We start from the raw sequence: 18,117 nt of genomic DNA, 5'->3' as shown, positions 1-18,117 counted from the left end.
ACACCCAAGTGTCACTAGTGAGTGACTCGGGGGTAGACGGAAGCGGGGAAAGAAAGCCATCTCGCACAGAGAGGAGGTAATGTAATGTCTATATGACACAACTGAAGATCACTCAGTGTCTTTTGAAAACTGTGATAGTCTTACAGAAAGTTACATGGTTTTATAGGATCCCACAGGATGTGTGGAATATAGGGCACCGTTTTGGATTCGCGTCTTCAAGGAGCAAGTCCCCAGTGTCACTTCAGAAGCATAAGTGAACAGAGGGCCTGCTTAAATATATTTTTTTAAATAAAAATGGAACATTCAAAGCTTAAAGATCCCACCTTATACGGAGGCAACTTTAAGATGGTCAATTGATATTACAAACGAGAATAGCTAACTTACTAAAACAATTTTTAGGAAGGAAAATCAAAATGTTAGAGTGTTTGAGGTCACATTCAACATTAAGTTTATTTCAATAAATAATGGCACAGTTATAAATTATACTTAATGTTATGCATCTCTTTCTACATTTTAAAGTAAAACATTCTCATCTCACTTAGCATTGGATCTTATAAGATCAGAAGGACTACGGAAATATTTGTGAAAACAGATTTACCTCCAAACATTATTTGTGCTTTATACTATAATGTCCCTCCTTTAAATATACGTGGCACACTGTATTAGGAAAAATCTTCCAGCACCAATTTAAATAACATTGGTCAACTTCCACTAACAACTCCAGAGAATTTATACAGTTCTATTAAAATCTGTGAATCTAGCAACTATGAATAATACAACTATTCAGACTGCTTAAATGAATAAAAAAGTTTTATAAACCAACTGTAACTTTAAAAAATGCAAAAATAATCTGTGCCTGACACTCTCATCTTGGTTTTTTTCTTATTTACATAAAGTAGCTCTTTTATGAGCCAAAACAAAGGTCATGTTTTTTTGTTACTGGCTCAACTTTCTTAAAAAGCTTCTTTAAGCATATTCTGAATTTAAATATGAACAGCAGTTATTTATAAATGTTAGGTATTAAAAATCAGTTATAGTTTTCAAAGCTTTCATTATTTTCCTTTCCTTAAGGGTTACCATTTGGAAAATAAGTATTAGTACAATTATGACAAACTATAACATTTTTTGGTTTAGCATATTACACATCAACACATCTGATATCTTACAGGAAATGTAGGTAGTAATTTTTACATACTGTAATATGTAAAGATAATTCCAACCCTTCCGCAGACAGTGTCCTCATTCTTTCCTTTCAACACTACAGGCCCTGGAGTCCTCAAAGGGCAGGAGGGTTCTGAGCATACGCCAGATGGTGTCTGCCCTGGACCACAGCATCCTGCTAGGCCAGGAGATTCCAGATAAACATGGTGTGTGAGAGGGTAAGAAGAGAGACGAGAAAGATGAAGAACTGGCAAGTCCAAGGGTAGAAATCAGGAAAGGCTCACTCACACAGCACCTGGGAGTTTTCTTCGGGTGGTATAGTATAGGTCTTGCAGCCCAGCAGTGGCATGTGAGAGGTGGAGGCGCCTGGAGTCTAGTGTCTGCTCTAATACTGTCTGGGTCTCTATTTGCTCATTTGCCAAATGGGAATAATGCTATTGCCTTTATTTCTTTAACAGGAAAGTTGTTATACGGATTAAAGAAAAGTGGTGATTTTCAAAGCTGAAAAAACTCACTATTCCAATTTTATTTAAAGCCATGTAAATACATTCATACTCTGTAATAACCTATAAATATATAAAAATCAGTTTAGTCAACTAAAAATTTATTGTTTTGTTATTTATATATAATCAAGCATAGAAAAAGCATTGTGCTTTTTAATCCTTATATTTTAAATACTCTGGAAAAATCAATACTTTTCCTGTCTCAATAATGAAAATGATGCTGGAAATTGTTATACATTTGAGTGAAGCGATAGGAAAGACACCATACACCGTCAGGTTGCACAGCTAAATTACTCCTGGGAAGGTCAAAAGAAGGAGAAAACCCTTCTTCTGGCTTTCATTTCTCTAACTTAAAAAAAATAAAATAAAAAATAAAGGCAGGGCCATTGAATAACGAAAGGGAGGTTCAAGTAAAAAAGGTTTATTACCACTTACGAGGTGAAAGTTTATGAGATTTCATTCATCTTCCATTAGCTCTTTGATTGGATGTGAACTTATAGGTTGATATTTTAAAGGCTAATTGTATATTTCAGAAATAGTCCCATTAATGAATTTTTAATAAAAACAGATACTTTTCTATCTGTGGGCTGGAGGCAGAAAGTCACAAAATAAATACAATGTATAACAGAGAGGCATTAAATAACATGAAAACTAATTAATGGTTTAATAATTCTAATTCCAAAATTGTATTTTGCTTTCTTCATCTATAAAAAGAACAAAACCTACTAAATTAACAAGTTTTCAAAAATACAACTGAAGATAAGCACAAACATTGGGTCCTATGAAAGTCTTTCTTCTTTACAATAAATTTAAAATTACTGCCAGATACCCACCTGCCACAGCAATCAGTTCAGATGCACAAGCGCCACTGCAGTAACATCCACCTCATTAGAAGCTTTAACCGTCTCATCGAGGTTTCACTGGCACTTAAATTTCTTGTTCACTCAAAGCATTGTTTTTGAATCCTCAATTTAATTTCTCCCTCCTCTATTTTCTCAAACCAAGAACACCCTGATGCTCCCTACTTATGCCATTTTTCACTTTCATCTGCAAACCCTTTACTCAACTCTTCAGAACTTCCTTCCAAATGTATCTGCTCAAACCTAAAATGAAGAGAAATCTGCCGAAAGCAACCATTCAGGCACAATTCTATTCAAACTTTCTTGTGTCTTCTCTATTTAAACTAGGAAATTATTTATTTATTTATTTTTGCTGAGAAAGATTCACCCTGAACTAACACCCACGCCGATCCTCCTCTATTTTTCAGTATGTGGGCCACCAGCACAGCATGGCTGCTAACAGAGTGGTGTAGGTCCACACCCAGGAACCGAACCCGGGCCGCCGAAGGAGTGCACCAAACTTATCCACTAGGCCACTGGGGCTGACCCTAAACCATGAATTTTTAATAATAAACTGAAAGTATTTAAAGAGACAAAAATCTCTACTCTACATGATTTTAATGCTCAGATTTTCAATACAATACGTTGGTTAAAAAGAACTCACTCAGAATAGAGTCCTATTTTATACTTTCTAAACAATTATCACTATAACTACTACTTTAACTTAGCATCTCAGGACATAATTTAGTGAACAACAGTGAAAACGCATAATTTTGATGACCACTCCGGTGTCTCTCAAGGAAACACTGAGATTGAGGGGGAAAAATCCATTTGTCTTATTTCCCAGTAAACGGACACTGGACAGTCCAGAAATGATGCTGCTTGCTTCTAAGAATGTAAAAATCATAAAGCAGGTAACATCAGTAAAAGGAACTATCATAGCTTCTGGCCTGTCTTTTGAGTAACTTTCTGCCTTACCGATAGAGAGCTCTTTGAGAAGTTTCTCTCACTGGTTCAATTGTCATTTATTGGTTCACTCATTCTTTTTTTTATTTATTCCTTTAATCTCACTCTTTCCCTCCATCACTCCCTCAATGAATCAATCAATTAATCACTGTATCTTTTACTGTGTTGGGCCATAGAGACACTGGGATCAAACACAGGTACTGCTCCTCAGGAGCAGGAGCTGGAGAGTCTGGAGGGGAGCAACGTGTAGGAAGAAACAACCAGCACTCGGTGTGATGCCAAGGGAGGGAGTACAGGAGGGGAGAAGGGAGAGGGCAGCCAGGTAGGAGATGACGTCTACGCTTTGGTTTAAAGAGACTGAGTTCGCTGCTAAAGAACCAGGGAAAGCATACTTCAGAAAGAGGAAACAGAACCCACAAACACACAGAAATTCATGGAACTTCTAGGAGAACCTGCATGGGTAGAGTTAGGGAAAAAAGAGAGTCCTCTGTGATCAATAAGTCTTGAGAGAAGCCCAGATCAGATGACGAGGGGCCCTTGGAATCATAATTCCCTGTACCTAATAAATGTTCAATAAATGTGTGCTTCACTGATGTTAATTTCATAATCACCAACAATACCAAGTTTAACTAAATCTAAGAGATTTCTAAGAGCAATTTGCTTTCCCAAACAATACTACTTTTGGTTTTTGATGCTTAAGTGCATCTATGTTTTAGAATATAAGAAATTTTTTAAAAATCCCAAACTTTTAAACTCTGAGTTCTTCTAAATGGAGTGACTATATCTAGAAATAAATATCATAGAGTTCCTTAGGATTCCCATTGGTCGAGGCTGGTGTGCAGGCATGGCTACTATTCTCATGAAACGTTCCTTCAAACCCTCCTTGGGCAGCACCCTTAAAAATTCAGCAGTAGCTAAACCAATCTGACAAGCTTTCAAATAGACATTTGGTGGGAAATTAATTTGCTTAAAATTTTCATTTTTCAGACACTTATATAGAGTCTGTTATTGTTTCAGCTATAAAATTGACTTATTGAGTCTTTTAATTAAAAGTTCCCTGTTTAAAAACTTAATACTTCACTTTTCATTGTTTCCTATATTTTGCCATGCTAAAAAGTCAAATGGCAATTTGGACTTTTAAAAGACCTAAAAAGCCTACTATATATAAAGAAATATTTAAGGTACCGTTAACGTATGGCAGCACCAAAACTGTTTGGGTTTTTTGCTACCATAAGTTCTGTATCATTATACTTAAAGAGAGAAATATTGATCAGCGCATCTGCATTTCAAAGCTCTGGTTCTGAGAACTTTCCCACATAAACGAACAGATTAAAGTAACATTATTAGTCTGTATTTGTGTATCTCATTTCTTTAGTAGGAATTAGTTTCCGCGTTTACCTAGACATGACCGCTTTCTACTTTACCACAGCATAACAACAGATTTCAGCAATATGAGGAATCGTACTGTCTTTTTTGAAAAGTGCACCCTGTAACGTGTTTTGCTTATATCTCCTTTCGAAACTGGGAACTGTATGGAGTGAAGTAAGAAGTGGAATCTGTTTTCCTTTCCCAACTCCAAGACCTTCTATCTGGGCCAGACTTTGATATCTGCCCCTTGGCTGAGGATCCACGGATCCGACTTCACACTCAGTTGCAGTGAGTAGCCCTGCAGGCAGGCCGACTTCAACGAACCACTAGTGGTATCATCATTAAAATCCTGCTGAAGGTCACCATGGCAACCGCCTGCTGAGGCTTCACTGCTGCACTCGGCATCTCCTAATCAGCTACCATGTGAAATGCAAATGCAGACAGTCTGAAAATTAGTCAAGAAGAATAGGGGATGAGGATGCAGATATGTGAAATATTCATGCGCTTCATGGAAAAAAGAAGACAGCATGAATGACACAACAAAGAACGGCCCCTGACATTCTTGCTATCATTTTGCATTATTGTTCACACCCTACTGTATTTCCAGGCCTATGGTTCTGAAGGTGGTTTTGTGAAATGCCATATTTATATTCTACACCCAAAATGGTAATTAAAAATGGCTAACGTGATAGCATTAACATCAAATAAAGATAATACTTCTAAATTATCATTACTGTCTTGGAAGAGTTTATTCTAATTACCTGAATACAAACGCTATGAAACACAAAGCCAGGCATCATTGATTATCAGTATCAAAACCACTAGAGAAAAAGGTACTTATAACATTCTAGGGCCACAAATGCTTTACATATGGAAAAATTCTTTAGAGATATAATTCAAGTTACACTGACTCAATTTTCCTTATATAAAACTAAAACCGATTGCTATTCACTTCAAAATAGAAAGAGCGACAAGACTACCTAATGAGTGAACATTACCATTGTTTTGTATTTTTCCTTTCCTCCTTTCAGGTTCCTTGGGCAAAAGACTCTCTTGCTCATGGGAAGGCAAGATGTCTAGCTCTAGACAGTGTTTTCTCTGGGTAGATCCCCAATGACCTTTCCAAAGAGTTACGTGAAACAGTTAACCTGAAACACTGCTTTTCTGCATATCTTCTGCTTAAATACTGGCAAAATCATGACATATTAGGTTAAAATGGGAGATGTTTTTTGTTCAATGAAAAACTGGACGCTGGGTAAAGCCAAAACAATTTATCTCAGTGGGTTCCCAAAGCAAGAAAGGATTTCAGACTTAGATCTTAATAAGGCAAAGTCTTCCAAAATTTTTAAACCCATCCCATATGCTTTTTAACATGTCTACAATGATAACCTCAATACATTTCCCCATAGGAATTTGATTTCAGCAGTGAGGTGGTGACAGGACAGGTATTGTCAAAGGAGGGAGGGTAAAGCTGAAAGAATAAGGCTGAGAAAGATGTGGCTAAGAGATGTACGTTTCAATTTCTGGAAAACATAAACAGGAGGGAAGCTCTGCCAAGAAAAGAAAGTTCTGATTGTTTGCCGGTCTGCGGCTGTGAGCATGAGGAGCTGCGCTATTAGGAAGGGCGAGCGGACATGCTGATGACCTGGAGCCTGCGTCTGAGCACTAACTCTGCCCTTCGCATCTTCAGTGTGCTGTGAAGGCAGCTACTGCTCCTATCACACCTAGGAAGTGGCCAATTTCACACCACATGCTGCGTTGTGTTCCACTCCACATTACGAATTGCAGAGTCAACTCTTTCAACAGCAAGTCTCTATGAGAATGAAAACAGAAGGAAAAGTGCTATTCCTGTCACCTATACTCATCATTCGTATTTCTGGATAAAGGAAAATTTCTTAATAAAATGCAAACATTAGCCAAATGAACAACAGAGGAACACATGGGCTGAAAGACAACTTACTTCCTCTGAATAGTGATCTGAAGGGAGTGGTGGGTAGTCGCACTGCTCTATCTTCTTACACAGCGAGTACAAATTCATCTTGTCACCGTAGAAAGGACTCTGTAGCGCGGCCATCTGTAAAATGCTCCCAATGAAACTGATATAGTTACAGGGCAACCTTAAAGGCGATTTCATCAAGTATTTTACACTGGGGTAGAAAATAATTACAAATATCTTAAATCAAGTTATCTGGGCATTTTGGTTTTTATGACTATCCCTTTCTGAGAATTGTTTAGCAAGTTCTAAAAATCTTACTTCAGTTTTTGGTTATTTTTTTCAACATTTAAAATTCCCTGAAAGGGAGAAATGGTTGGCATATAACTTTTTATTTATATACATATGCAACGTAAAACAATATTTAAGAAAAAGAACATCAAGTAACTCTTTGTAAATATAATGCCATAAAAACAACTAGTATTTCTCATGACGAAACAGACGTCAATGCTACTACATATCAACCACGTAATGTTCAAAATAAACAAGAGTAAAACTGAAGTTAAAACTGAATTGTAATCTAGCAATGGTTTCGGGAGTAGAATGCATAGTATTTCACCTTGCATAATAGTCTCTGTAGAGAAAGGTTATTTCGAGAGAAAAAAAAAGTCTTCTCAATCTGAACGTTATAACTGATCCTCAAGTAGTTTACAACGAATTAGAACTTCTTCTCTTTTGATAATGTCTCAGAAATACTCAATACGTTCAAAAGCTTTACGAGTCAAAGCCGCTACTTCAAGGCATCCAAATGAGGTTTGTATGTGGGGAAAAAAACGACTGGAAGAATGAACAACTTTAAAAAAGACATTATGGAATTTAAATTTATTTTAAGACAAGGTTCTAACTTGACATTTAAAGTGCAAGCAAGTACTGTGGTGAGCAGGGGTACAAACTAAAAATTCAATTGAAAATGTTCGCATCCTGTTCAGAACCTTCTAAATCCTTGAACCGCGGCAGCGAGGATACAACACGAGGTGCGAGGCTGCCCTGAAGTCAGTCACCCTTTTCTACATGTGCTAATAAGTTTGATTTTGGAAGGACAATGCGTACATTCCCCAGACAGGCAGAGTGTGTGTGAAACACGCTAGTCCATGCTGAGCTACTCAGCGAGCGTCAGCGGGGACAGGACAGGCTGAAAATGGCTCTCATCTGTCTTCTGGTGCTCCAGACAGGGCTTTAACTCCTTCGGAGCCCGAACGGGGAGGGCCGGCCCTGGAAACCAACCCGCCCAGCAGCCCAACAGATCTGCACCTGGCCGATGCTTCACAGGAAACCTACACAAACCGGCATGAAAGCACCGTAGGAAGAGTTCTGCCACACGAAGAGAAAAAGGTAAAAAGCAATGTGAATGTCCCTAAACACACAAAACCTCCACATCTGAGAGGAAATTTCTACAAGAGGAGATAACAAGAATAACCTCTTTTCTTGTTTAAAATGCAAGGACACTTTATGATAAAATAGAATATTAAAAATGTCACCTTAAAAAATATTCTGTATATGCAAACTATAGTCTCTCCAAGTTTGCAAAAATCCTAAGTTAATGTACACATATTCATTACCATACGCCAGGAGTTCATTACGGGACTTTTGTCTCAAGACTGCAGAGTGTTAAAAAAAAAAAAAAATCCGAACGTCCCCTAAGGAGTTAAACAGGAATAGTATATTTTCATGCATCTCCTGCTTTGACAGATGAAAAATGTCAACTGTCCTGTTTTTATTTTCAAGCTTTTGCACTATTCATCTGGTTCATTAGTGCATCTCGATGCTGCCCCTGACAGCTGCTCGCCCTCTCCTCCCAGCAGCTGAATTTTTCAGGCTAATTTGATCCTCCACACTGAGGCGATCGCTAGGATGATTGACTTGCTCCCTGACCTCCAGGGTCTGACTTCCCTGATTAGTATTCTGGGGGTGTCGGAGGGACGAAAGCCCACTGTCTGTCTGCGGGGCTGGTGGCAGCTCTTTTTTTTTTTGAACTGTAAGCCACCAACCTACAACCCTGTAAGGATGCGATTGCGGCGCCGAACAATAAAAGGAAATGTGTAAAACCTACTTTTCCATGTAAAGGTCCATGTAGCAAAAGCACAGCATCTTGATTTTAATTAGGAAAGTCTACTTTGTTGCATATCAATTAAAACCGTACCGCTAGTTTTTTTTTTTTTTTTGAGGTTTCAGGAATATTTGAAAGTCTAATCTTCTGAGTTTAAAATACATTTTCAAAAAAAGGTTTCCCTACTCCTTCATTGTTAACAATAAAATTCTTAGTGGGATACGATACAAAATATCTATGTGATGTTATGGCCAATTTTTTAAGGCTAAATTACTGGGTATTTCTAGTAACGTTATATTAAAACATAACTGGAAGGAGATACAACATAAATGTAAGTTAAATTTTTAGAACAATTTTGGTTTTTCTAAATGACTTGCATGGAGGAACTGAGAAAATGCATTGAGAGGAGAACTAATGTTAACATAATAAATGCTTTAATTCAAAATCATCCACACAACACCTAAAATTCATGGATGGAGGAGCGTCCAAAGCAGAAATTTTTATTTGGTGGTCATTTTAAGTACACATAAAAATGGGGCACTGCCTTTCAAAAGGCAGAGCCAGAACGTGAGGAATGATTTCAGTTTTGACATGAGAGTCTGCTGGTCCTAGAAGAATTACGCAAACTCCCCAAAAAAACACTTATTATCTCAAGTGAACTTCTTCCTTTTCATTGCTAAATTTAATCTCATTAGTAGAACCCAACTGGCTGTTTACTTTCAGGTGTTTAAAGGGAAAACGCTGCTTTGATAATATTAGACAGTGGCCTGAAGGAATCCCAGGTTCCCTAAATAGGTACAAAATATTTTAAAATGTATAAAGTGACTTTTAAACACTACAGTGACTTAATCAAATCAGTTCTTTTCAACACTGTACCAAATTATTGACAGAATATAATAGAGGGAACATAAATCTCCTGTAATCTCATGAGCATACATAAAAACATATATTCTGTAATGTCACTAATTCATAATTTTTCACAATAAAAATTATCCTAAGGATGTCATTTAACAACATTTAAAAATCCTTTCTTTTTAAGTGGTCTTGAATCACCTTCGCAGGAAGAACAAAACAAATATTCTCAGGTTCCTTAAATTAAGGAAATTTGAATCAGCAATCAGTGAAATAATAAAGATTGTGATACACATTAAAAAAACCCTTCTGATGCTCTCCTCTCAAGTAATGGTGGAGCAATTAGAATAGATGATGTCATCATGTATTCCATTTAAATCAGGAGAACAAGAGACACAAAATACAGAGTAAAAACTATATTGGTTTCTATCCATCCACTTTAGATTTCTTTCGTACATATTAAAATATGAAAATGATTCCAGGTATTGCTTTCCTTCATTTTATTTTATTAAAAGAATTACTTAGATGTAGACTATTTTTTAATGAACAGCTTTGACACAAATACTATATTCCTAGGAAAATTACCACTCGATTAAAAAATAAAATTATAGAAGTCACTCGCTTGAGTGCTCTTTGATACCATTATTCTATAACATGGACATAAAATGTGCTCATAATACACTTTCCTCTCCACATCCAAATCACTGCACTGCAATATTTGCTGGAGGATCCACCTATATGATATCATTTTCCCTTGCTAAATATTACCAGAAGAGGACAGAGAGTATTTCACTGCACTTTACCAATACAAATTCTTACTCATGGAGACTAAATTAAATGACAATGTGATGAAGAATTATCTGTTCACATACCATCTTTAAAGCTGAATTACTCTATGTAAAAGTGAAAAAAAATTTTGATAAAGATATTTCCCATGCTTTCATATTTTAACCATTCCATTATACCTCTCCTGCTATGTATGCATAAAAAGGTTTTTTAATAGGTGTTCAAATGCATATTTTTGTAAATAAGATATGTAGAAAAACATTACATTAACATAAAAAACATTTTAAAAATAAAATTCTCATCCAAAGGAAACAATTCAAAAATATACTAGGGGAAGTAAATGTGTAGGAATGTGTGGTCACTAAATTCCATTATAAAAACAATTACTAAGTCAGTGAATTAACTCTTCATAATTAAAAGGCTAATTCTTAAACATCATCCAGAAAAAATAAGTATATACTATAAAGATAGGGGAAACACTACAGTGAGTGGCAATACATCAATATATGGACTTTATCAAATTACCTACCTCATACAGCAGACAGCCAAGGGACCAGATGTCAGATTTGAAGTTATATCCATTTTCATGTATTCTCTCGGGAGACATGTAATAAGGTGTACCCACTGCAAAAAAACAAACCAAATAAAATAAGAGGAGGATAAAAATGAAGATGCAGCTGTGGTAAGAAGTGACACACAAAATTCTGGGTTAAAAATGTCACTAAAATAATTCATTAGGATCAGAAAATTGTTTTTGAGAATACCCAAAACTTTTAAATTACCCCTTTACTCCCTAACCCTTACACAGCACATTGACATCTATCCTGGATTAAAAAGGGTATGTGTGTAGGGGGGGGTAAATTTTATTTCCTCTTGATCAATTCAAGGAGAATCTAGGAAGCATAATTAAAGGGAAAAAAAGAATTCTAATAAGAAAATCTACTTAAGTGGCTCACACTGGTTTCATTTCTTTAGTTTTTTGAACACGGCTTGCATATCCCAAATAATTAAGTGTGATAATATAATAATTTATTCAAAAATAAATACCTAATATGTAACAATTGAGTCGAGTGTGTATAAATAAGTCATACTTACTAACTTTTACAGAAACATCTCTTAGAACATTGTTGTGACTCTTAAAATTACAAACGATATTATCGTTGACCTTCAGTACCTTACTCCCACTTTACAAAGAATACCAAAACGTTATATAAGAACATGTGAAAAGTCACTGACATCTCCAGAAAAACGTTGAGATTGCTACTACTGAGACCTTTTAAAGACAAGATACTCTCGATAATTTGGGGGTTTGTTTGATTTGATGTGTGAATACTTTTTCCTCTTTTTTTATGGCCATTTTAGGAAACGCTAACATAGTAAATGCTCATATAATAAATTAATATTTATTAAACATTTAAAAATAAACAAGACGCATACATTGTATTTTGAAGGGTAAAAACATTTAAGTGACTTGCGAAGTGAATATCTTAAATTTTAAGCTTAGATGGTTATTATTTCACCATTATTAGCCCAAGGCTTTTTGCCAAATAGAAAAACTGTGAGAACAACATTTAGAAATTTTACTTGCTTCAGGCAACAGCTACCAAAACTACGCTGCCACTTACAGAGAAAAAGGCATTCCCCTTTTTCTATCAAGTTTCACCAACTCCCCAGGATTTTACTTAAATCTTAATGAGACTGTGGCTCACAGTATGGGGGGGGATGGGGGGAGGTTTGGTCAGAGGCAACGGGAAGAGTCAAGCCCACCATCAAAGCATCATCCTCAAAGGCAGGAGTGAGTTTTCCAAAAGAATAAAGTAGAACCTAATAGTTGCGTGCGGAAACTATACTGTGCCACAGGTGAAAACATCGCGAACCGTGTAGTCGCAAGAAATCCTATCTACACTACAATCCATTTTTACTAATAATGGATAGTCCTGGTCAGAAAGGATGAAAGGGAAGTATTTAAGAAAGTGAAGGAGAAAAGCGAAGAAAAGAGTGTGAAACAGGACGATAAAAGAAATTGAAATAAAATCTGAACTATCCAGATATGAAATTAATCAGACAAACTTTAAGAAATAAATTCTTTAACTGCAGCATTTACTTTGAAGACAAACGAGTAAATCTGCCAATTTCGGCCAGGGTGAGAAAAGCCAAGTAACTTTGAGAAACACCTAGGTTTAAAGAATTTGTACTGTTACTGGGTGAAACAAACACAAGCTCTCCAGCTTTGGGAGTCCCGCCACCCTCCCCTGTAGTCTGCATAGGCGACGCCGATTAGTCCTGGATTGTTTACACCCTCCCCGCACCTGAGCAGGGCTGGCAGGTGCAGTGGGAATGATGGGCGGGCTCAACACAGGCCCCCGGTTTCAGGACAGAAAGCAGGTGAGTGGCAGTGAGGAACGTGCAGAGAGAGGCTTCACGGAATCCACAGGGGGCAAGTGAAAACACTGAGGCTTGAAGGTTCAGAGTTTACCAACAGCAAAGGTAATTTTACCCAGGAGCTCTGGGAAACCTGCTGATACGTTAGGGGTTTGATATGAGTGTGAAAGATTGATGATAGGGAAAAAGAACAAATGCCAGCATTTTACAGAGATTAGCCGGAGCATCACACCTTAACTGCTACACGAACAACTCACGGACGGACGCCGCGCAAAGTGAAGGAGGCAGGGAGAAGGATGCTTAAAATTAGACTCAACACAACTTAAAACGTAAAAGGATTTAACGTACAAAAAAGCCTCTTCTAGGGAGCTGCTGGAGGTCATTACACAAAGTTACACACTGAGTTAACGCTGCTCCTTTAAACTGAGACCCTGACTCTTCTCTTCAGGTTAGAAATAACAAACTTCTTTATAGCAAATATGCATGTTTATTTTAATATTTAAATTCCATATACCTTGCATAGACATTAAGAGGTAAATCTAAGTATGCTACTCACCTCTTGGATTGACACATTTCCAAGAGTCATTATGTGAGAAGTAGAAAGTCTGCATCCTGCGCTACAGCTATTAATTGGTTAAATTCATAATTAACTGCTGACCACAGAGGGAGGTCCACCCTCTCCCTCCTGCATGCTCCCTACAGTGCACCTCGAGCTGGGCCAGGCTCCTCTGCCAACCGACCGACACCGAGCAGGGAGACAGAGGCCATCATATAACGATGCATCCTTACCTCTCTCCCTGGCAGAGGCTCAACAGCTCAGAAGCTCAGGAAAATTTGAAAGACATTTCAATGCAGTCATATGTTTTCCACATTTCAAATTTAACGAATATGTAATTATTTCCTAAAAACCTTCTTTTAAAATCCCTGACAGCTGTGGTCTATATTGCTGTTGCCTTAACAATGCTGTGACTTCTTTTAACAGCTGTACAAGAAAAAGGAGAGTTGTGGAGTGACACGGTTAGACATGAAAATGATCATGCAAATTCCTATGTACTGAGGAGCCTGAGGACTGCAGGATGCATAATTCCACTAATCTTTCGAGAATTTATGGCTGTAGGTAAAATGGGAATATGTATTCCAGTAGCAGATTCTTATGTCATTTTAACCTCCTGACATGAGTAGAAGTGAGTAAGAAATGGATAACATTCTGATATTAGTGGAAAATGGCTAACAACTGAAATGCTCTCTGACCTTTCTTTAAAATGTACTAAGATAGTCGTTCAAACATAAAAAATTTTTCATTACATTAATTGACTTATTCTAGCTATAGGAGAAAAGTTTTACATGGCATATACTCTACTAACAATAAACATATTCTAAAATTTATCCTGAACAAAACGAAAACTGATTTTCGGAATTTCTACAACATGTTTGAGAGAGCAAAAAAACTCTAACATGCTGCTATTATGGAATATATGACTAAATTAATAACTTTCATTTTATCAGAACAAGTTACATAGAGAATTTCAACAGTTTAGCTGAAAATTTAGCACTGCAATTTCTGAAAAGACTTGAATGAGAAAAAAAAAATAGAACCACGGAAGCATCTTTTTCAATGGTTAGCTTTGGGTTGCCACTTTCTTTGCTTTTTTAAACAAGGGAAGCACGACAAGGCCAGTCCAAAGTCAGGAAATCTGTTTCACATCTTCCCTTTACCACTAACCAGCAAGGACCACTCAACTTTTCTTTCCTCATCTGTAAAACGCAGTGATGAGAAAGATGAGATGATTTCTGAGATCCCTTTTGCTGAAATTCTACAGCACTCATAAAAATCCTACAGAAATCCATATGGAAGTGAAGTGGAAAGAAGGAACGTACTCCTTTTTTAAACTATTACCTAGGACAGCTAAACAAAGTGTTTTACATCAGAGAGTACAAACAAGCAAATTCAGTTGCTTCTTTCTCTTGGAATCAGAGCAAACTGCAGAAAAAAAAAGCTTTGAACATTCCTGGTTGGGAAAACTTAAAAAGACACAAATCATCTTATACCTCAGTTTCACTAAACAAACAAAAAAAAAGAAAACAAAAAAACCCCCAAAACCAGACACAAGTTTAGGGAACTGGAATTAATTTTCCTTCTTTCCTTCATACTCTCAAGTGAGCCCAGAAATTATGCTGGCAGACTTAACAGAGGGAGCCAAACTCATTCAATCGTGGAGAGTATTATCTGAGGTCAATACAGAATGGCTGAGTGGTATATCAGTATTTCTTCTGCAAAAGACAACTATAAAATAAAATTTGTCGTCTTTTAAGTGTAACTGATAACATTTAAGGGCTTGAGTAATGCTGAGGGAGAAAACTCCAGATGGTTGTATTGTTGCTGTTCCCCTGCTGTAGGCACTGCGTTAAACGCACTGCATTACACATGTGATCCTGCTGAACTTCTAACAAACGTTTATCAGGCCCCACTCTATAGCACACACCGTTCTTGGTGCTGGGGAGACAGACGCAAACGGGAGAAGCTCTTGACCCTGTGGAGCTCACGGGCTGTGAAACGGGGACCGCTGTGAGGCAGCTTTCCGAGATGTTGCTACTATCATCTTGTTTTGGAGAGGAGGCAGAGGGAAGTTACAAAATGTCCCAAAGATCATAACACTGGTACAGTGTAGACCTGGAATTCAATTCAGGTAGTTCTGCCCCTTGCATTTAAATAGGTAGTTATTTCATTAAACCTGGCCACTGAGAAATCTGACCCGAAAAAAAAAAAAATATCTCTCCAAATTAAGGAGCAGAGAAATTTTCTAAAAGTCAGCACATACACATGAAAAGCCAGGAATAAGGGTCTGGGTTCAACGGGCTACGTGTGAAAATTAGCTACTGCCCAGCTACTCCGACTGTTTTAAATAAATACTTGTTAACGGTGGCTGAGAGGTTAAATGTGCAGTTTAAAATTAGGTAATAGCTTCTTCCCAAAGCAATTATTTAAGTCAAGAAAGGGCTGAAAGTTAAAAATGAATCAGTGAGAGCAGCCGAGAGTACTGACTGAACATATGCTGCCTTTCCAGCCCCAAACCACACTGAACCGTAAAGGGGTACAAGCTACGGAAAGACCAAAGAGGTGCTGGAGGAGGTAAGGGAAAAACAAGCATGTGACCACAGGTGGCACTTGGCACCAAAAATGAAACTGTGCTAATGTCTGGTTCAAGGACACTAATTTTCCAAGTTGAAATCAGATGATATATCACACTTGTAAACACTGTGGGGAACATGAATTGTACACTCAAGAGACTCCAGTGTGAAAATTCTGATATCTGGTCGGAATGATGGCCATGCGTTTACTCTTCTGGCCATATCACAAATCAGAGAGCCGTTAGTCTCGCTTTGGAAGGTAAAGGGGTTGATACAATCCTGTAACAATGACGACAACATAATTCCCACCACGGGGTTTCAAATGTTTCTTAGCACAAGGATCAGTATTAGAGAGTTCCGGTTAACTTTTTTTTTTTTTAAATCTATTCCATCTTCAGGATATACAATAAGCACAGACAATAACTAAACGCACACACGTACACACCAGAAGAAAATTCCCCATCTTTCCTCTTCTGGGGGACATCATGGAGCACGGAAATGCCATACTGAAACATTATTAGTGTAACTGTTCTCATTTGCTTTCCTCGTCTCACTAGAGCAAGAGTCAGACAGGAAACATGTCACTGTATATAATAAATGCAACTTTGATGCAAATAAATTTGCTTGAAGAGCAGGGAACTACCCCGAATTACATAACCTTTGCGGTAAATAATGTGGTTAGATTTTATAGCAGATTGATTTTTCTAATTAAGTGTTGTTAAAATTACTTTTATTCCTCTCCTCCTTTATTCTAGTCCACGATGGAGTAAGCCACTCAGAAGCAGGGTTGGTACTAAGGAGAGAAGCCCCTTGAGGATTAAATAAACTTTTGTAAATAGTAAAAAAAATAGAACTGCCAATAAACCAACAATAATGACAGAAAAGGACTTGGTTGTAGAATTTATATTATGCCAGGTGTGGTATTTTCTCCCTTTGAAAGTAAATGTACTTCAGAATGCAATAGAACACCTAAAAGGTCTATGATAAAAATGTGAAATTTTAATGTCAAAACATCTGTCCAAAAAAGAAAGTGCTTAATTTCAGGAATGTAGAAACTTCCATTAAAATCTCTGACTTTGAAACAATTTCACCTTACCAGGCTTTAGCGGAGGGTTCAAAGGACTCTGTCAACCTGCTACAGTAACGTGGGCAGGAGAATTTTGGTCCCCATGATCTCTGCCACCTCGTGTTACACCTGCGTGTGTTATGTTACATGGCAAAGGGACTTTGGGACATAAGGTTACAGAACTCACAACAGGGACATTATCCTAGACTGTCCCTGAGGGATGCAACAGAAGGGGCAGGAGAGACTCCAAGTCTGAGAGGGATGCTACCCACCGCCGCTGGTTCTGAAGATGGAGGAAGGGAGCCAGGAGCCAAGGAAGGAGGGCAGCCTCTAGAAGGTGGGCAGGGCCCTCAGCTGACACACAGTAAGGAAACAGGGACATCAGTCCCACAGCCCAAAGAACTGGATTCTGCCAACAACCTGAATCAGCATGAAACGAATCCTCCCCTAGAGGCTCCAGAAGGCAATGCAGTTCTGCAGACCCCTTGATCTTAGCCTGGCGAGGGCCATGTTGGACTTCCGGCCCAGGGAACTGCAGAGTAATAAATTTCTGTTGTTTTAAGTTACTACATTTGTGCTAATTTGTTAGGGCAGCAATAGAAAACTAGTAACAAATGTGTTAATGATGTATGCATTGCACGGGAGAGTGAAACATTCAGTTCAATGTGCTGAGGACCAAGTGCACATCGGGAAGCACATTAGGCATTGAGGGGCTACAGAGAAAAGTACACAACTCTATGATTTAAAAAATGTTTGACCTCTAAGAGCTCCCTGGCTTGTTTTGCGATGGGATGAAGCAGGTTTTTGAGGCTTTTGGGGAAGCGTGGAGGGAAGGGAGTGGGAGAAGTAATGCATTTACCATAGGAAGAAGAAAAGAATAAAATTATGGACTTTTGCAACTTAAATGAACCCTGGCCTGTTCACTAACTGATATGACTCCAAACTAGGGAATCACAACCACCTTAGAGACGTGAATTAGAGACGCACAAGAGAAAACAGTCCATGTGCTACACGGCGCTTAGTCT

General features: G+C 37.7%; 1 protein-coding gene across 8 annotated transcripts in view; it reads right to left on the bottom strand.

Moving 5' to 3' along the window:
* NEK7 (NIMA related kinase 7) overlaps window positions 1–18,117 on the bottom strand; it is a 160,936-nt gene that overhangs the window by 14,015 nt on the left and 128,804 nt on the right. For all 8 annotated transcript variants that reach the window (XM_023632458.2, XM_070255982.1, XM_023632459.2 and 5 more), the window contains 2 exons: window positions 11,045–11,139; window positions 6,798–6,911 (listed from right to left, as the gene is read on the bottom strand). In XM_023632458.2, coding sequence (XP_023488226.1) covers window positions 6,798–6,911; window positions 11,045–11,139 — 209 coding nt within the window. The remainder of the gene's footprint in view (window positions 1–6,797; window positions 6,912–11,044; window positions 11,140–18,117) is intronic.

This window comes from Equus caballus, chromosome 30, assembly GCF_041296265.1.
Source record: "Equus caballus isolate H_3958 breed thoroughbred chromosome 30, TB-T2T, whole genome shotgun sequence".
Classification (NCBI taxonomy): Eukaryota; Metazoa; Chordata; class Mammalia; order Perissodactyla; family Equidae; genus Equus; species Equus caballus.
The sequence above is the reverse complement of the archived record's forward strand: the minus strand, read 5'-3'. Positions and strand labels throughout refer to the sequence as shown.